Source organism: Misgurnus anguillicaudatus, chromosome 22 (genome assembly GCF_027580225.2).
Source record: "Misgurnus anguillicaudatus chromosome 22, ASM2758022v2, whole genome shotgun sequence".
NCBI classification, from domain to species: domain Eukaryota; kingdom Metazoa; phylum Chordata; class Actinopteri; order Cypriniformes; family Cobitidae; genus Misgurnus; species Misgurnus anguillicaudatus.
Window position 1 is genome coordinate 28391358 of NC_073358.2, and position 21562 is coordinate 28412919.

Genomic DNA, 21562 nt, shown 5'->3' on the forward strand with positions numbered 1-21562 from the left:
GAGGTAAAAAGTTTAGTCTCGCGCCAAGATATTTTTCGTAGTAACTTATTGTATATTTTTAAGAAATATTTTTAAGAAACATTATTAAAACGCAAAAGAAAAACAATCAAATTACCTTTACTTTTTGCCATACAGTTATGTAGTTTGGTGCCTGTATTAGTGCATGTGCGGAGAAATGGGTGCGACTCTTCTTTTGTGTTACTTCTGCCCCCTGGTGGACGACGAGTTGCAGCGCAGTCTGCTTAATGTAAAATCACAGACTGTAAAAAAATAAGTGTAAAACACACCCTTCTGACATTAATGACGCTAAGATTCAAAATAATTGTTACTTTTTTATTAACTTTTAATTTAATGAAATCAAACAGTTTATAAAATATAATTAAAGATGTTAATATTTCCATACATATATAACAAAGTAAGGTGTAAACTATTGTGAAGTTGCAGAGAATGAAAACTTTATAACAATCATAATCACCAGATTTAGCTTGAAACGGTGAGACTAACAGGATGCAGGTTTGCTGTCAATCAAACTTCAGTCACAAAACAAGTATAAGCAATGCACACATTTTCTATACAAGCATATATTCACTTACAAACAGTGATGGCAATTCACAACTTAATTCAGTTAATTACTACTAATATGAGTTTGTAAACAAACAGAGTTCAGTATGCGTGTCCAGAGTCTGTGTGTTAGAGAGCTCAGTCCATTGACCACAATTGCTGGAATACAATCACAGTGTTTGATGGGTTCGTTGTTGATGGTTGTCTCTGGGATGATGGATGTTACCATGGTGATGTGGGTACGCATGAAGGCAAGGATGCTCGACTCCCTCATTCTGCAACTCTTCCTGTTTGTGGAGACCCTGCAGCTTCTGCAATAACTCAGCAATGAAGCCCTGAACACATAACACATGCGCAGATTAACCCTGGTTGAACTGGTATGCACACACATGAGAATATTAACATTTGGTCTGATAATGAGAGGACCCACATGTAAATATCCTCTAAAACGTATAGAAGAGTGACTGTAATTCGTTCACTTAAATCACAGGTTGTAGTTTGTGACATCTGGTGGTTCAGGACACATATAGAAATGTCTCCATAATTAAACTATGTCAGCATCCAGAAGTTTGGCAGTCTTACAACAAAGTTCCCAGATGAAACACGTTGATGGATCCAGGGCTGCTGCTAGAATTCATGGGAGTATTTTTGTTGACCCAACAAATGTCATATTTAACCAATATTTATAAAATAAACAAAACCAAACCTTAGTAATAGTTATGAAATGTATCAACAAAACAAAATATGTAATTATAGGTAGTCATGAAATATCTAAACACACAAAAATGCATACTATGCACACATTTATGTGTTTTACCGGTCAGCGTTTTAAATGTTTATACTGTTAAGCCTCAAAGTCTTGAACAGTCAACCTAGAAATGGTAAGAATTTTGCACTGCTATGTCTCACACATGAAAGCTGAGCAAGTTTCTTTAGACATTCCTCTCTGCTGAGTCTCCATGATGCGTCAGCACCTCAGCACTAGCTTACCCAACGACACACACACACACACAGGCGCAATTCTGTGCTAACATACAGTACACACACTCACAAAGTAACAATCGTGTACACACACACTAACCAAAAGGCTGACAGTAAACATTGTTAAAGAGTCCTAATGAAAGAATGTCTTTGTACAAATAGAGGGCAAAAGGACGAGGAGAGAGAGAGAAAGACAAAAAGGGACGAACGACCATTGTGAGAAAAACGTGGAAACGAGTGTCAGTCACTGCAATGTCCCTCAGACAGAAAAAGGGAATAAGAAGAAACACAATAAAAACTGATAGAGAAAAAGTGTACATGTTGAATAACAGATGGGACAGAATGAATGAGGTAGAGAGAGAGAGAAAAAGAGAGAGAGAGAAAGAGAGAGAGAGCGTGAATCTGAGAGTACCTCCGTACTGCTGGTGCAGCCTTGCAGAAGAACCTGTAAAACAACAACAACAACACATTAATTTTTATATATTAGTATATTCCTAATGTATTGAAAAACATAATAATAATAATAATAATAATAATAATAATAATAATAATAATAATTTAATTGTAGTGCATTTCAGACTTTGGTCAGAAACACAAACACAGAATTTAGTGTGATTGAGAAGGTGGATTATGGGACCTGTAGTTTTTGCGTTCGCGCTTCATCACTTGGGAGCTCCAACAAATCATCAATGCTCACCTCCTCTGGCATGTCCTTCAACTTAAACCAACAACATAAAAAACACTTTGAAATATACTTCAAGCATAAGAATATAAAGACAAAAGACAAATATAACTCAGTCTGTGAAAACCTGGCTAAAGTAGTTGTTTTGTGATTTACCATTTTCTACATAAAGTCATCACACAAAGAACATTCTGTTCAAATAAAGCCTTGATATCTTTCATATTGACTGAGTAAGGCCATGTCAAAGATATGTGAAATGTGAACTCAAGGAGTAAAATTAAACTTTAAATTATGAGACTTTAGCCTAGATTTTACAGACAGGGTCTAACTTTAGTCTATGTAGTACAACAATCACATCCAAAACACAGAGTTGGCACCACTACGCGAGTATCCACCAACAAAAAAATCCGTTTCTAATCGTATTGATGGCTGAATTGTATTGAAAAGCCTACATGTAAACACTTTAATCAATACGGTTGAGGTCAATCGGATCCAAGTTTTGATCGTATTGAAAGAGGTGGTGTAGTCCGATCTGTGATCCGATCAGAGGGAAAAAAGTATGCATGGGAATCATAGTATTTTGTCAATCAGATAAAATTGTGCTCAAGTTCACGTCTAATATTTACCTCTATTTAGGTATCACATGATTCTCATCATAGAAACATGCAATGGCAACACGCATTAAAGCAACACTATGTAGTTTCCATGTAAAAATGACTTACAGCTCCCCCATGTGGTTGAAAAGCGCAACAGTGCCTGGTATCAGACACTCTTCTGCAGGCGGGGGTAGGGGTGGGGCTGTGTTTCCTACCCTCCACCGCCACTTTCAGAGTGTGCTTGTAGCAGCTAGGAGGCTGCTCAGGTTGCAGCAACAGTACAATTTGTCCAGTTAAAAGTTGTTCTATCACTGAAATAATTTTAGAGACATTATTTAAAGGTAAAAAAACTACATAGTGTTGCTTTAATAAAGGAGAATTTCACCCGTAGAAACATTAATCTTTATTGAAAGTGCGTCATATTTGTAGACGAAATGTAACATACATTTAGAATTTGGTGCCTATTTGACAGAGAAAAGGAGTGTTTGTAGCCTCACCCCCCTCAACAAAGATATTGGACTTCCTGCTTTCAATGATGCAAAATGATGATTTTTACATCATTGAAATAAGGAAGTGCAACACTAAAATCTGTATTTTTCCTGTCTCAGCGGCAACTGAGGAAATGATGCACGACCATTGCAAAACATGACTGGGGTTCTAACTGTACAAAGCTTAATGCAAATGGGAGTCCCTTTAAGGTAATGGGGTCACGTGCTCTACATGCGTTCATGTGTAGTTTCATAACATTAGGCTACATAAAGCAATAAAATAGCATTGTTTTCATATCTGAAAACTTTTTAAGAACAACTTTCTCCAACTCGGCTTTGACTTTTTGCCAGAGATAAAGCGTGAATTCGACAAGAGATGCTGTGCGCAAGCGTGGCGTTGCCAAGTCCTCTGCTTTTTCCGGGTTTAGATTTAGGCTACTGTTTAAACTGTTTTCAACAATTTTTTTTCTTCTGCAGATTAAAGATAAAAGGATTTTGTTGATTAGTTATTGGTATTTAGGCCGTGAATACGTGAATTGTAATTCTAAACGTTCAGGCCTGTCAATCATTATTATGGGCGTATATAAGGCAGCCTTCAGGCCTCCGGGTCCAGCTGCAATTTTTCTGCCATCCCTCCTTCTCCCCATCTCCTACTTCACTGTTCTCTTTCTTCCTCTGTGCAGTTCTGTTGCAAGGGGGGTTCGGGGCTGAACTTGGGTCTCAAGCCCCAGCCTCAGGTTCGAGCTCTCTAAAGGTTCAGAACTCAGTTGCAAAGCTCCCTTTGAGGATAGCAAGCCAAGTTTACCATTAATCATTAAGTTCTGAATGGGCAGGCGAACTATTGAAATGTCCTTTGGGATGTTTTTTATACGCGAATCTGGTAACCCTGGCTGTGCCCTTGCGCAGACATTTGGTTCGGATTATATGTACATGTAAACGAACATTTTAATCAGATTGCAATGTTTAGAGTACATGTAAACTGTATTGTCATAACCTTCAATCAGATTAAATTCAGTCGGATTGACCAAATTTTGGTGCATGTACACGCAGCCTCTGTCAGGTATCTCTACGTTTCAAGCTAATTTTATGCATCTCATAAATTAGGCAGTTTCAAACTTCCATGAGTTTTCCATAATTACAGTGGAAAACTTTATTCTACACGTCAGCTGAATCCCATGAGAAGAAAAGGAAATCGAGATAACAGATCACATTACACAATTCCCAAGGGCCATCGCAGTCCTGTTTTACTGTGGGACAGCTTCAAGCTTCATACAAACAGCTTATGTTTTAACTTCCGGCTTGTTGCAGTTGCGGACTGCTTCTCAGGGGGAGTCCATGTAAGGTAGCAGTAGAACCAAGTGATCCCTGTCCGTAATTGAGGGAGAGTAAGCAGAACCTCCCCCGGTACCTCCAGAGGCCTGGTCTTTCTCACCTTTTATGGGCAGCCAACATTTAAATCTAAATATCGTTATCTCACATTTATGTACTCAAAACATTAATCACACTCTTACACTAACAAAGACTTAAAAAAAATTTGACTATGAAGAGATTTATAAGGTTCAACTTGGACAACAATGTTGCTCCATGTCAGGAGGCAGTGCGTGCCATTATTCTTCAGATATGGGAACGGGACACAAAAGCAGACTTTTCAAAAACCAAGAATGTGACCATGCCTGTAAAGTCTTGGCTAAAGTCTTAAAATGTAAAATTATGAGATTAGGAGAATCAACATTTGCTTACAATTTTTGACATGGCCATTTTTAATCAGCATTAATATATTTTACCAGAATCTTCTTTACATTATGCACTGCAGGATGATTTTACAAGACATAAATCCCAAAAATGACTTAAGCTGGGTTTTTACAGGCAGGGTCACAAATTGCATATTATTTATTCATCAGACAATCAAAATTATTCCAATATTGCAGCGGACTTTTTTTTCATTCTATTGTTTTATAGAAACATTTACAAGTCTGACTTCCAAGGGCAAACTGACCACACAGAGGATCTCATATTTACAAAAAGTAAACGAATGTGCATTTTCAGCCGTGACAGTTGTATCTGTATTAGTATAGCCTACATTTTCAAGTTTTCCATTACAAAACACATGATTTATTAAATCTTATCAAACTGTATCTTCCAATCCAGGCCGGCGTCAACAACATACACACCTGTACCTGAGCACTCACCTTTCCCTCGTACAGCTCCTCGAGCGCTTCGTCTATCCATTTCTCCACGTCAAGCCTTTTCTGAAGCTGTTTGCGGTTGTATTTCACCGTGACGCGAGCCTGTCGCTTCTGCAGGTGCAGCCCGTGCTCTCGAGCGGTACCTAAACCCGGGGAATGACTGTCATGTGTCTCCTCTGCCATGTTGTCCGGGAATGAGCGAGCGCGTGGAGGAGGGCGCGGAATGAGGCTGAGCTCAGAGTGGCGCGAGGTCTGTGAGATGATTGGACATGCACAGTAATGGGACAACAATTCATTGCTTACTTAGCATTATGTCTGATATTAAGTTAGAAACGGATTTAAAAGATAATAAACAAAAATATGTAAACAAATGTATGATTAGGCTAAATATGGGATAAATATGATGAATTGCAATATTTCAATCAAATAGCTATTGGGTGTAGACAGAACAAGTCACGTGTCATTCTACGGAAATGTCAATTTTTCTGTCCCTATAGCCTTTACAAAAATATTACACTTGAAAAACACTTTAGGGTTACAATTTTTATATTTTAAAATGAAACAATATGTTAATTGAACAATAACACATTCTTTAGCCATCAATGTAGCAATATTTAATTTGTATTAATTAATTAGAATTCCAAGCACCACAGAAGTGCTCGTCCCCACAGTCATTTACAGAGGGAAAATGCTGTATTTTGAGATCAAAAACAGTGTTTTCTTCCATTTCAATAAATAAAAACCACACTGAGGCCATTACTTGACTTCCTTCATTCAATTTCCTGGAGATGAAGAGAAGTCCATGGTAAGTCCACTGTCTCTTTTCAGTTATCAAAAATCTTCTCATTTATCTCATGATTTCACATGAAGCTTTTAGTTTAAGTCACTGCACAGCAAATTTAGCAGAGTTAAAATTACGGTGTTAATGGAAATATAAAGAGTTCGGAGTTAATTTACCACTGGATTGAGTTAAAACTATTTTATTGAACTTTATACCACGGGTCTGTTGAATGCTGCATTCTGACTGGCCGAGAAATGCTCTATGGGTGTTGATTATTTTTCTGTAAACCGCACACCTAATTTTTCAAATGTCTTAAAAATAGGCACCAGAGCAATGTTTGTGTTAACCGTGGTATAAGCGTAATAATTGACTCCGGTCCTTTGAATTATTCGAAAATAATGCACACCTGCGGTGTAACGGCACTCCGCTTCGCGTCGTGCCGCATTACCACCTTGGTGTGCATTATTTTCTTATAATTCAATGGCCCGTCGTCAATTATTCCTTACATATAAAAATAAAGAGTTGGTGTCAAAACAGAGTGTTACAACTTTTTTAAAAAATCAAGTCCTACAGTGTTTTGTTAGTGGAGTTTGTTAACTCTTAGGGTGTTAAATAGAGAAGACCTCCCACTTTTTACAACACACAATGAACCGTGTTTTTGGATGATGCAGTTCAAGCAGAAGGTCATCTCTTTCACTCTAAATGGTACGTAAATGTTCAATAAATACAATTTTGATCAATAACATTTGAGAGTTGTGAGGTGTTATGTTTTATATTGCTGTTAGTATCAAGTTTAACATTAAGAGTCATGTGTTATGTCTATATATGAATGCGGCAGTTGAGTTTAGGTCTTAACGTCAGATGGAGCAATTCATACTCATAATCAGTGTTGGGGAAAGTTACTTTTAAAAGTAATGCATTACAATATTAAGTTACTCCCAAAAAAAGTAACTAATTGCATTACTTAGTTACTTTTCATGGAAAGTAATGCTTACGTTACTTTTAGTTACTTTTGCGTTACTTTTTCTTGGCTAAAGCTTGATCTCTTTCAGGCCTTGCAGGTGTTTTTATGACTGAAAAGTTCTGCATTCAGAAATTGCATATTTCATCAAAAAAATGTTTAGCTCTGGCCTGCCATCTCAGTTTCTGACTCAAACTGTTTCCACACAGGCACAGAGAGTGCATACGTTAAGTTTAATTCAGTACATATTTTTAAATCAAATGAATTAAACTAAAAAAGGTAACTTGAGTTACTTTTTTGAAAAAGTAACTCAAATATTATTTAAAAAGTAATGCGTTACTTTACTCGTTACGTCAGAAAAGTAATATTATTACGTAACTCAAGTTACTTGTAATGCGTTACCCCCAACACTGCTCATAATGTTTTGGGGAGTTTTTTGTTGTTTTTTGCTTTTGCTGTTTTAGTTTAAAAAAAAAAAGTTTTTAAATCCGTTAATTTGTGCAGGAGATTTGCTTTGGGGACTTTGGAGGAGCCCAAAAATAGGCCTACATGAAAATGTCTTCAGACGAAGAGCAATTTTATAACAAAGTGAGTATTTTGTGCAAAACATAAATGTATAACTATTTTCAAAGTATTTTGTAATGAGTTCTGTATGTAAATTCTAAATTTTAATAATGCATTTTTCCCTTTTATTTTTGTTTTATTAACAGAAACTTCAATATCCAGTCTGAAGGTCTGACTGAGGACCTTACAGCTAGTGCTTCATCATATTCTGCTGTTATAATGTGAAGACAAACATGGATTTTGGATTGAAATGAAGTCAAACTTATTTGTATGAACTGAAGCATCCCATAAACTGCATTTATAAATATCTGTACTGTTGTTATACATTGGGAATGTGCTTTTTAGTTGTCTCGGATGTTAATATGTTAATTTAATGAACACTTAAATGCATGACACATTGAGGACAATTTTTCTGTCATAAATAAATGTTGATCAGATGGCATTTAAAAAAAAACCTTAACAGTTTTTTAATGAGAATGATAGATTTTACTGCTGTATTGTTACATTAAAAAAACTGTTAAAAAATTTACCCAAAAGTACCGTAATATGTTTCTGTCTTTACATTTACCATATTAACACCATAGTATTAAAAAATATAACACTACATTTGAGTTAACAAATTACACCGAGGGAGTTTTTTTTTTTACAAATAAAAAATATTTAACACTGATTAGTGTCAATTTATAGTTAGATTCTTAACTCTGTATAGTGTCAATTGCTAACACTTTAAAAGAGTCAATGTGCTAACACTTTGTTAACACTCAAAAGTGTTAAAATAGCTCTATTGGGAGTGGACCCCATGAGACACTTTTAAAGTGTTGAAATTAACTCTTATAGAGTTATTCTGAGGTTCCAGATTTTGCTGTGTGGTATGACCTCCTTTAATGTTTGGAAATTGCAAAAAACTATACAAATGGATTAAACTACTTAATTTAGTAAGTATACAATGATTGACAACATGTGGTTTGATACTTTGCAGCAGTAATTTTATAAAATACAGTTTTCATGAAAATTGTCACTGGTGTTACTGTCACTGTTGTTACCTTGCTTATGGGTAACACCAGTAAAGATCAGTAACACCAGTGACTGATGATTTGTTGTGTAATTGGTGTTACTGTTTTTTTTTTTCTTTTACATTAAATAAAATCTTTCACATGTGACATGATGATAATTGTAAATTAATTGAAATCTGCTACACTTAAGAATTAAGCTTTAAAGCTGAAAAAATAATATTTCATAAACACATTTAATAAACACATTTAATATTGCTAAAGAAGTAAGGTAACACCAGTGACAAAAAATTGTGAATGCAGTCTTTAAGTACATGCACACAAAAAATAAAAAAATACTAAGCTGTCATTTATGTGTACTCGTAGTCAAAGAGTAATCTAATAATGTGGTCTAAGTTTAAATGTTAGAAAAAGAAATCAATTTTAAGACACCTTGACATACCAAAAGTGGACGCTTCTGTAGAATGACCCACACAGAGAATCAGACTTTTCTTATATAATTTATTTCAGACTTTCATTAACGTAACAAAGCACATGTACAAAATAAATTAACATAAACTTTTTTACAAAGACAAGACAATGATTGAAAGCAAAAGTACAAAAATGCAAAATAGAAACTTAGGTGTAAACTTAGGATTAAATTAATTGGAAATATCTGGCAAAAGAAATAGACATAAACTCCTTTGAAAAATCTGATTTTTATGTAGAATTAAACATAAGATTCAATGACAAACGTTTCCCCGTATCATTAGAGGAAAAACACACTGCTTAATACGCAATACAAAACTGGAGCAAAACCTTTCCATTTGGTCTTAAGAACATACGTTTTCTCATATTCCTGACTGTGTTCTGCTTGCTTTTATTCTCTACATATCTTAATTATTATTATTATTATTTTTTTTTTGAGAATGACAACAGTGGCAGATCAAGTTGAGAGAAACATTCGGGCAAACTTTGAGTAAAATATAGAAATGAAGGTGATATTCTCATTCTTATTAGAAAAAGGTCTTTGACAGTTTTTCATTCGTTTTATACAGACTGAGCCTATAGTAGAGTTCCACTGGAATGCGGTTAACCCAGTAATGCTCTTCTGTTTTACTTTAGTTTCGTGTCTCTTTGAATAGAGGTATTTCCTTTACTTAGTTCTCTTTGTACAGAGTTAGTTAATCCCTTTATCTTTGTATAAAGATATTAGTTCTCTGTCTATAGAGATCTGTAACCTAAGGCAGTTCAACTTTATGGGCTCTACGTCTGTATTCATAAAAACAGATATTTACAGAGCCAAGCACACATGTGCATGTTGGTTTCGTTTTTTGGTTTACAGAGTTGTCCACCCATACAGATGGCGAAGATCCCTTATTCGGTTGTTAATACTTCATTCATCCATCCATCCATTCATTCAGTCATTCATAAAAATTAAGACAAAAGCAAGTGCTACATCCAAAATCTTATCCCTGCATGTTTGTGTGTGTCTGTGCATCATGTGTGTACATTAGTAAGTGGGTAGTTGACACATAATATGTTCAGTGACTTTCTTCCCCATTTTATTAACTTATTTTAAATAATCCTGCAAAGTGATTTTTATATACAAATAAGCCATGTAGTACCTTCATAAATAATGCTGTTTAATATAGTCTACTGTTGTTTGCAAAAAAAAAAAAACCTGTTTAATATAGTTATAAATGGAGTATTGTATGTCAGACCCCAGGACATGTCAACTTTCCACTCAACTACCCATGTGTATGCACAAGAGTGTTCGTGTTTAGTTTCGGTATTAATACACATCTGTGTTGTCTCATCTAAGCCCTCCTCCGGCACTCCACAAGAAGTCCTGCCCTGCAGGCAGCGTGTTAGAGCCGGCCAATGAGAGACTGAGTCTGCCCTCAGTGTTGCAGGGTTTCCCCTGACTATATGAATTTCTGTCATAAGGATAATGCTGCCTATCCATATTATTCACCGTCTCCAAATCATTAAACACAGAATCGCACAGCTGCTGCCTACGAAGCCTGTGTCTCCTTCTCCTGATCACCACCAGCCCCACACACACTCCCAAAAACACAGCCAGCACACCTAACACACACGACACTGCCATCGCTGAAGGGGAGGCGCGTGCAGCTCTAGGCGACATCAGCTCCAAACTTCCCTGCACAGGGAACTCACAGGTCAGCCCCATGAATCCGGGCACACACTGACACACCGGCCCTGAGAAGTGTGTGAAGCACGTTCCCCCATTTAGGCACGGGTTTGTGAGACAAGCGTCTGCTCGGAGACTGCAGTTTTTACCGGTGAAGCCCAGCGTGCAGGTGCAGGTGTAGTCATTAACACCATCAATGCAGGTACCAGCGTTTTGGCACGGATAGCGAGCGCAATCGTCAGTGTTGGTCTCGCACCGGGAGCCGGTGAAACCAGGGCGGCATCGACACAGAGCACTACTACCCAGATCCACACACTCGCCACCTACAACAGAAAAAAACGGCGTTACATCAGAATAAGAGAAGAATATCATCGAGCATCTGGAAAATGTGGTGGTATAAAAATATTTCTAACAGAGACCTTTAAGTGTTGCTAGTGAATTCAGCCATCAGTTATAAATTAATAATTAAATAAATATGTTACATTTTTAGTTATTTAAAACTTTTTTGCTAAAAAGTGTAAAAATCTTACCATTAGCACATGGTTTGTGGCTACAGCGGTCCAGTCTCTTCTCACAGTTGGATCCAGTAAAGGTCGGGGGGCAGCGGCAAACATAGCCACCTGTGAATTTCTCCTCACATGTCCCTCCGTTAAAGCAAGGGTCATCGGCGCATGTCATCGCGATGATCTCACAGTTCTTCCCGTAGAATCCCTGAGGACACGTGCAGGAGTAGTCATTCTCCAAATCCTACAAAGACAGAAATAGATATATTTAGGTTATTAAGTGCAAATAAACCACATCTGACCATCTGAATTTACTAGCTTTTGCATAGAAATAAGCAATCTATTTAAAATGTACATATGTGACTAGATCCATGAAACATACAATTTTAAGATGCCGCATTTTAAGTATTCTGAATTAAAATATGGATATGCACCTTAAATGCAGGCATGATATTTTTTATGAATAATATACATAATTATTCGTGTCTAAAAGCCTAAAACTTACTGATTTAAAATAAAAAGATTAAGACATTTTTAAGACATTTTAAATTATGCACTATTAATGGGTAATTAATCAGGACATATAATGTATGACATTGTCTATCTAAACTCCTTTGTACACATTTTTTTTAAAGGACATATGGCCATCTCATAACGACCATATGTCATGACGTTAGACTTACATTGCAACTGCCTCCATTTTTGCAGGGGTTACAGTCGCACTCGTTGATCTCCAGCTCACAGTTTGTGCCACCGTACCCCGGTCGGCAGGTGCAAGTGTAGCTGCCCTGTCCAGTGTTGGTGCAGGTGGCGCCATTAGCACAGGGCTTGTGGTTGGTGCAGTAGTTGAGGTCCTGGTTACAGAAGAGGCCGCCCCAGCCCTCCTTACACACACACTGCCACGGCTGCGAGCAGGTCCCGTGCAGACATCCTGGGTAATGCACGCACTCGCTGCAGGACGGCCCCTGCCACCCCAAACGACACTTGCACTCACCAGGTGACTCGCAGTAACCGTGTCGCTCGCTGCAGTCTGCAGAGCAGATGGCTGTGGGAGGAGAGAAAGAGGGGGGTTACACACACACACACACACACCACACACAGACAAACCACGCCCCCCGGAGAAGGCAGATGAATGGGTGTGTTAAGTGTCGGGCCAGCAGCTGGTGAGCTGACAGAGGTAATGCACTCTTTTGTATGTGAGCTGTGGACAAGCGTGCACACACACACACACACACACACACACACACACGCACGCACGCAGAATGACTCTCTAGCATGTATCTGTTGTTGAGTTTCTTTGTTCTCCCTAACAAAAGAAGTGCAGAAGCTCTGGAGAAGCCGCTCAGCTTCCATCAGGCACATACACATTAAGAATCAGATAAGGGGGATGTATCCCTGCTGCTCAGGTTCCAACACACACCATCATATTCATTCACACTTAAACATAAATACAGAGTAATCAAGAAGGGGTGGGCCTATTTCTTTTCGTACCAGACATACTATCCCAAGGGACTGAACAGACATCTGAGACACAAAGACATGTACACAGGTGGCACTCACGGTCAGAGCAGTAGTCTCCCCGCCATCCCTCCAAGCATTCCCTGTTTCCATTCTCATCACAGGTATAATGTCCCAGCGTGTCATCACGGGGACGGCAGTAATCCGAACATGCCTCGCCGTAGTAAGACTCATCGCAGAAAACATGATATGAGTAACGCAGCTCGCTCTGATCGCCAAAGTGAACATCCTGTGACCAGTCTTCCCCAATCGCCAGGCGTCTTCGTGTGGCCAAACGACTGATCAGGTTGTTTTGATTCTCTGTTGTGAACAAATTTACCATGAGACCAGTGTACTTCAATTGTATCTTTGCTTTCTGTCATGCATTTGTCATGCATCTTTGACCCACCTGTGTAGTCATGATGCTCTTTGGGAGATTCTGCATTCCATGCCTCAATAATAAGAGAGAATGTACCCTAAAAACAAAGTTGGATTATTAAAAACACTGGACTTCTTTAAAACTGTGGTCATGATCTTTGCTTACTTAGCATGATGAGAAACGAAACCTTAACTACATATATCCATCTTAACAATATTCACTTCCTTTTCTAATTAACTGATATTTAAACTTGCTTCATATTCTTTATGCTCTAATATAAATATATCTGCATCTTGTTGAGTGCTATGTAGTTGCTAAATGTAATGTTTGAATCAGACCAGCTTACTACATAGACTAGACACCATAATGCAGCATGTAGCCTAATAATTAAGCATAGTTTGCTAGACTGACAGTATAATAATGTTACAAAAGTCAATAAAGTTTACCGGCCACTTGAAGTGAAAAGGCACGCGGATGGCTGCGCTGTTGGCTATAGAGCTCTGGTCCGCTCGGAGGACACTCGTCTGTCCGGTTCCGAACGTGCACGGCGGTTCGGCGGAGATCACGTCCTCTGAATGCTTAAGGCAAATTCTGAAAAAGATGTTACAGTCTCGCGTTCTCCTGCAAAAGCGCCGTGATGTTGTGAACGAGTGAACTTTCAATTCAAACACTCCAGATGAAGCCACCTGCCCAACAACAGAGAAACCACAGGTGAGCGCAGCCTCTTTTGACAAACATAATACACAACATCTTGTGATAAACACAATACACTAGGCTACTTTAAAGAAAAACGAAACTATAAATTAAATGTAAGCCTTACCAAATGCAAAAACGAAAGGGCCAGAAGGCAGTACAAAGAGAAATGCGCCATCCTGCTTGAGTGTCTCCGTTAATCCAAAACTTTACGCGAAGGGTATCTTCATCTGTTAATTTCCAAGCTTTAAAGTAGACTCCAGAAATAAAAAATGGAAAGATGTTTCTGTTAAATCCTAGGCACATCCATGAAAGTCCGCTGTGGTCTTCGTCTCTCACCTCCGTTCTTCTGCGCGGTGCGGTTCGTCTTCATTGAATGTCTTGATGAATGGGCACCGTTATATACATCATGCCCCCCTCTGAATGACGTCACAGGCAGCATATGCCATAATATTGGCCTGATTAAATTGATCCGCTCGATATGGCAGCGGTGTAGATGGGATTGAAGTTAGCCACATTGCTGTTTATTGCATTTACACAGAAAATTTTAATTGCACCTATTTAGACCAGATGGGCACAAAGTGGGAAAGAATGCAAACTTGAAGAATCGCATTTTTTAGGTAAAATATTGTAAGAAATGTTTATTAATCCTCAGTTCCCTCTTTTTCTTGATGGCAACAAATAAATGAAAATTGCAATTGCTAGTAAATGACACTATATGCACGTCAAAATCTTACATTTCACAATATAATTTTAGTATTAAGGATATTAATTACAGAAGAAGCACTGAATAAAAAATTTGTTGTGACTTAATATTTTATAGTGTTTTATTTATACATTGTTATTATAGATTAATTGTAAACTGCAGCTGTTAGGTCCTTTAATAAATCACCTTTATGTGTTTTAAATTAAACAGACAGCCCCAGAGTACTAATCTTTCCAATTAATTAATAAAAAAAAGTTTGACTGAATAAGTGTGCCGTACTTTTCCATCCCAGGTTTCAGCTTTCCATTCTTCCTCTCTTCACAAAACATAATCTTGGGCCACGTGACCAATTGGCGCGTGTGGGCAAAGGAGGCCACAAGTTTTAATGTGCAGCGTTCTTTGTGTCTGTGCGGGCAAGTGTGTGTGTGTATGTGTGTTATTGTGCAGTGCTGCATGCAGAAACGCGCAGACTGGAGGATGGGTGGAGAAATATCATCATGACGCTTTTGTGGGGGTCAGCCAACAGCTGTATGTTAACAGGCGGCACATGGTCACTTATTGTCCGCCCCAAACCGCCCGGACGCACCCAACCGGCATCTGTTGCGGTGGGGAAAACACCTACAGCTATTCTACATTGATTATAACTTATTTATAAAGTTTATTATTTATGTGCCTAATGTAAGCAATAACAAAAATGTAACAGATGTAACTATATCCTACAATTATATCAGTTCTTATACAACCTGATTTAATTTTGAAGGACAGAGCAGATGTTGTAGCGTTCGTGTGTGTGCGTGTCTTTAAGGAGGTGGGTCACGCTCGCGCTCGCTGTGCTGTTGTTATGGTAATTAGCGACGCGTGCCTCAGAACTTTTCATTGAGCCATATCCACAACGCATCTTCAAAGAAAGACCTCATAAATAATGACTTAAGGACCACAGACATTTGCAAATAAATATATAAAGTGTGTAAAGACAGTCAGTCAAGGACAGGTACAGAGGAGTAAATCATGGACACTTGAAGTCAAAACAGAAAGCAAGAAAAAGGCATTATTAAAACTGCATTATGTTATGTTATTTTATGTTATTTGTGTTGGAAGAGTTATCTCAAGACACAGTGTTGCTTTCAGTTCTCTTTATCATCTCATATGTAAAGTGAGTTCTGTTTTTATGGATGTTTGTTGTCTTGGGTAGACGAGAAAGCAGATGAACAATAAGCATAATATGATTAGGAGTTTCAGATGAATAATAATACAAATATTTGAGTGTCAATAGTATTCTACAGCAGGCAGATATGTTTAAGGCATATCTGCAACACGCATGTCCTGGATCATTTCTGTGGATATGTGAGACAGGTGGTGAGGAGATGCGCATACATTCTTAAAAATAAAGGTTTTAAAAGGGTTATTGGCGGCCATGCCATAAAAAGACCAATTTACATTCCTCTAAGAGCCATTCAGTCAAAGGTTATTAAGAAAACCATTTCTGAGAAACCTTTTTCCACTACAAAGAACCTTTTGTGCAAGACAAATAACATTTTATTAAACTTGTCTTTTAGAAATGTAGATCTTTTTTTTAACTCAATATATATTTTTAGAGAATAAGAGAATATCTTGTGTGATGTATCCTATGTTAATGCCAACGGTACTATTAATGAAATCTATATGATATCACCTTTTACGCATATTTTACACATTATATATAAATAATATAAATGTCTCAGAATTATCAAAAAAAGTTTTTTTAGTATTGAGTTTCATTTGTTATATAGAAGAACATATCTCAAATCAGACAGAATTAAATAAAAACAAATATTAAGTCGTCTGAATTAAATTGAGGAGCTCAGATGCAAAAGCATCTTAAAGCCACCTCTGCCAAAAATAAAACAACAATATTAAAGCGCCCATGAAATTAAAATGTTACTTTTTTCCTTTTAGTATAAATATGTTAGACAGACTTAAGAATAAATATAAACTGGTATCATGTCCAAAACACTGACCAATTCTCATACAGACAATATAAGCATTCAAAACCTTTGGCACATGCACTAAAAAAAGTCTAGAATTTTCATCACTCTACAGTTCAACTTCTCGTCAAATTTCCTGTCCAGTCAAATGCTCTTTAGATGCTGAAGCGTCCCACCCTCTACGTTTTGCTGAGCTGTGCCATAAACGAAATGCTATAGTTATTTACAAAAAGGTGGAAGGGTCTTCTCGATAGTTCCGTTGTTTTAGTTAAACTGACGTCATCAAATAATGGTGCACACTTCAAGGCACTTCAGTGGACCTTTAACTGAATGCTCTCGACATGTATTATACGACCATTAAATACTTTCGTCTCAAATCTGCTTAGTCCTGGCTTTAATGAATCCTGGAATCCATTAAGAGCCTGATAAAAAAAGTTAATTTACAAGAAAACTTAGAGGGTTTTGCATCTGAGCTTTTCAATTATATTGTCTTACAAGATTATTTCATCTTAAATAAGAGTTTTAAATGTAGCAAGTGCAAAGTTTAGGTTTCGAGGGCAGCTGAATTGTTGCCTCGCTGCCTTATGAGGCAATGACTTCGGCGGCATGAAGGCAGCTCTGGGAAACACATTCGGACAGCCTTTATGGGCAGCGTAATAGAATTTAGTTTGAAATATAAACAGAGAGCGTCTTGCAATCAAAATGTGTAAAAAGTGAAAATATATCTTTATTTACACTAAATTGGTCATTCAGATGTTTTTTTTAACTCGACCAGGCTCGACCAATCACATTTTATGTAATTTTGCACGTGATTTTTATGTTATATCCCCATGGCATTGAGATTGTTTGGACCCAAAAGCTCTGCATGACGTCAGACTAAGCAAGCGGATAGGATTAAGGACTCCTGACATCTGCAGAGTTCAGAGAATGGAGACCACTTCTCTGAATGGAGAATTTCCAAAGCAGGATTTAAGTGCTTAGGTAAAGAGGGCAAACAAGCAGGCTAAACAAAACTGAAAACACTCAAGATTTATGAAAGTGGTAATTATAGATGCTATTTCAATTCATTAAAGCCATACTTTAAAATTGTTAATATTCATACTACACTGGCACTAAACTATATTTATTTAATAATCATTAATACATACAGTTTACTATTTGGGTTAATATATTTATTTTAGTATATGTTTATAAGATCCATTGAATGATTGTGTGAGTAAACTTGCTCACATACTAAATGACAGTTCATTTGTGTTTATATCATTCTAGTGACTCTGAGGATATGAGATTGTAATGTCAGCTAAATTGTGTTGTATGCCATGTCTCAAAAGCTAGTAAGTTATTAAAGAGCACCTATGGTCCGACTTCCTTTTTTACATTTTCTTTGGTGTGTATATGTACATTAGTACATGTTAACGATATGCAAAAGGTACAAAGCCCAAAGTAAACGATGACACGAGTTACCATCTCCAACGTAAATTTCTTTTCTTAGACTACAACAAAACACGGATTGTGGCAACAGTTTACTTCCTGGGATTGGTGATGAAGACCGACATTATCATAATTCCTCCCACTTTGACTCACAGCCTGTAAGTTAACTCCTGTTAGCATTGCATTGTGAGTGAATCTTTCAAACATGGTAAGGAGCGTCACATTTCCAACTGACATCAGAGGTATTCAGGCCAATTACAATGTACAGATTAGCTGGCCAATCAGGGACACAGTGCTTTTCAGATCAATTAATTTTGTACATAATCTGGGGCTACAAAAATGTACGGTATGGGGAAAATAATGTGTTTTTGAACCACGCAAACACATTGTATTATACTAAATAGACAAAATAACGTTGTTTTTAGCATGAACTGAAATGAAATAGGTGCCCTTTAAATATTTGACCGGTTAACAATCCCAGTTCATTCTTATGTCTTAAGTCTTTCCATAACTGAGTAATGTGAGTAATAGAGCACATTTGTGTTTGGATCTTCATTAAGTTATTGCATGTGTGCATGTTGACTCAATGTCAGTGTAGTGCAGATGGGCAGTGACTGATTTGTGTCTAGTAACGTGTGGGTTGGGGGATGGAGGTCCCTTGGGGTGGGACACAAGCGTAACAGGAGCATGGGAACTCCAGAACACCCCTCACACCACATGCATACATCCATATTTATGAACCCATATCTAGATACCCAGAAAAATATACACCCCATGCAAACAGGCCTGCAAAAGAGAAAAACAAACTTTCCTCTTACAAAACCATCAATCAACATGGCGTCAAGCTAAATTAAGATGATCACTACAATAAATGACACAAGAGAATGGCTGCACACCTGTTCACAAATAAAAGAAAAACCCTTGCAAATACGCGCACACATAAACGTAAACATACACACTAACCATTTCCACATCGCCATATCCTCACTGGACTGGATAGATGACACTCAACTAAAAGATTTCCACACGTCATGGCATCTGCTTGCCGAGGAGACTCGCTCCCAAAGGACATTTCGCATACGAAATTTATCTGCCTGCATTAGTGAACCATACCAAACCAGCATCCTGAAACCACACAAACACACACACACACACACACACACACACACACACACTAAATGTCCATCTACATCTGTTGGCCCCTGAGCCCTTAGGGACGACAGACCAGAGCTTTCATAGGCACACACATGCATATACACACGCGTACAAAATCTGCTGGCCTTCAGGGAAATACTGACCTTTGCCCGATGATGATCAAACTACTTAAATGTGTGCAGGACTGGGTGCGTGTGTGTCCAGCTGCTGTTTTTAAAGTCAAAAGGTAGCAAGTGCACAGAATAATCAGAAACTGATCTTTTATATTCAGACGCTACTAAAAAAGAGAGTCGTCAGTGTGACCGGCTTGCCATATTGGGCTGGGACATGTAGGTTTGAGTCTGTCCTGAGTCATCTTCCCATTATTACCTCCCCCTGACTTTCTGCTTCTTTATACTACTGCTATAAATAAAACAAGAAGAAAAGCTCAAAACTAAAAAAAGGATACAGAAAAAAGATACAAAGTTGTCACTGGGCCTTTTCAAAAGCACACTTTTGTGCTTAAAATGTGCATGCAAGTACCTCAAAAGTAGACATTGGCACCTAAGAGGTAAATACTGATACCTCAAAGGTACATATCTGTACCAAAATGGTACATACGTATTTGGACCTTTTTAAAAGGTACCGTTCTTTTGTACCTTTTTTACTGAGAGCTTTTTTCCAAGTTTAAGTGCTATAATTGGGTTCTGAGTGCTTCTATCAACCTAGAAAATGTGAAAAAGAGAAACCCAGTAACTTAGTTTTGGTAAAGCATTTTCTGCAAGCACGTGAAAAATAAGATCATTGAAATTTGGCTCCCCTTATGATGTCATAAAGGGAACTTATTATAATAATACTGCCCCTTAATCTGCACCACCCAACCACATCAATGTCATTTAGTGCAGAGAGAAAGAGAGAGAGAAAAAATAATTGACAGCACAATTGAGTTTCAATTTCAACAAACCATCATTATGGCGATCAGTGTTTTCATAAGCCCAAAACGGCACATTTTTGCTCGCACCTAAAAAGTGGCAATTTTAACATGCTACACTGAAAAAAAATATTCATTCAATTTATTTTTTTAAGGTAAGTGGTTTCAATCAATTTATTTAAGCTACATTTAAACAAAAGTTTTTTATTTTACTTTACTAATCTTTTTTGTTTAAATGTAGCTTAAATGGATTGGTTGCAACCACTTACCTTAAAAAAATTTAGTCAATTGAATGAATATTTTTTTTTCAGTGTATAATAAATTATCTATATGGTATTTTGAGCTAAAACTTCACATATGTTCTCTGGGGGTACCAAAGATTTATTTTACATCTTAAAAAAGTCTTCTGAAATGTCCCCTTTAAATCTACTCACTGTTATTTTATGTTATTTTAAGTTTACAGAAAAAGTAACAAAGTAGGTGAAAATGAAATGACAAAATGTTAGAGCAGGTCTGCAATTAAATACACAACAACTACACTGGCCGGTTCTGGGTGAATAAGGTGAAGTTACACAGGGCCCTGCCATGTATCTGAACCTCAGAAGAGGAAAAGAGGGCCTCACAGAAGAGGTAGCGTTGGGCTATTAAAGAACCCAGAATGACAGATGCAGAATAAAAGAGAGGGCAGGAGAATCAGCAGGGGTGAAAGAGAAAGAAGAAAAGGTGAAGAGGTCAGCAGACCCACAGAAGAAGGGGAGGAAAGACAGAGTTGTACTTGAAAAACAAAGATCGATAAATCTATCCGCTTTTGCTTCACAATAACGTCTCTTTTGTTCCTGATAGCAGCTGATGTGTGGCCGGTTTCATGAAGCAATCACATCAAAACATCCATGCACACAAACAGTGATTTCGTCAGGCAGAATCTACTTTGTCTTCATGAACAAAAGAAGGATGAACGTGAAAACGTACGTTAAACTTCAAAAAAGTAAACAGGTAGGTAAAGTGGCACAGGTTATTTTTATGGTCTTCGCTGTTTGTTAAACAATGCCAACAAGAAATGGTCAGAACATGTTTCTCTTTACTTGTAATAATCACCCTAAAGAAAATATTACAATAAAAACAACCAGACTCAAAAACATGTTTTCCAAAATAAAAAATAAATGTATAAAAATTGCAGGTGATGCTGTGTGTCTGTCCACTCAAGATGGCTTATATGATAAATGGCTGATACATTATACAGACATATTCACAATCTCTTTCCACACAGACACAATATAGTAAATTTATTTTCAGCAAGGGTCCCTAACCACACAATAGAGCTACCAGCTGCCATCTACACAAAGCTTTCTCCAACCACAGCTCTACATCAGCACACACACA

At 37.4% G+C, this 21562-nt stretch overlaps 2 protein-coding genes across 2 annotated transcripts; both read right to left on the reverse strand.

Moving 5' to 3' along the window:
• Positions 1-319: 319 nt before the first annotated feature.
• Positions 320-5765, reverse strand: ppp1r14aa (protein phosphatase 1, regulatory (inhibitor) subunit 14Aa). Its single transcript, XM_055199707.2, has 4 exons — positions 5498-5765; positions 2180-2260; positions 1955-1987; positions 320-896 (listed from the first exon to the last, which is right to left on the reverse strand). The coding sequence occupies exons 1-4, from the start codon at positions 5675-5677 to the stop codon at positions 732-734; spliced, it is 459 nt and encodes a 152-aa protein (XP_055055682.1). The 5' UTR covers positions 5678-5765; the 3' UTR covers positions 320-731.
• Positions 5766-9296: 3531 nt separating this feature from the next.
• Positions 9297-16580, reverse strand: dlb (deltaB). The gene is made up of 7 exons (XM_055199706.2): positions 14144-16580; positions 13770-14009; positions 13354-13420; positions 13008-13265; positions 12131-12492; positions 11475-11691; positions 9297-11267 (listed from the first exon to the last, which is right to left on the reverse strand). Exons 1-7 carry the CDS (start codon positions 14192-14194, stop codon positions 10606-10608), a joined length of 1857 nt encoding a protein of 618 aa, XP_055055681.2. The 5' UTR covers positions 14195-16580; the 3' UTR covers positions 9297-10605.
• Positions 16581-21562: the final 4982 nt, after the last annotated feature.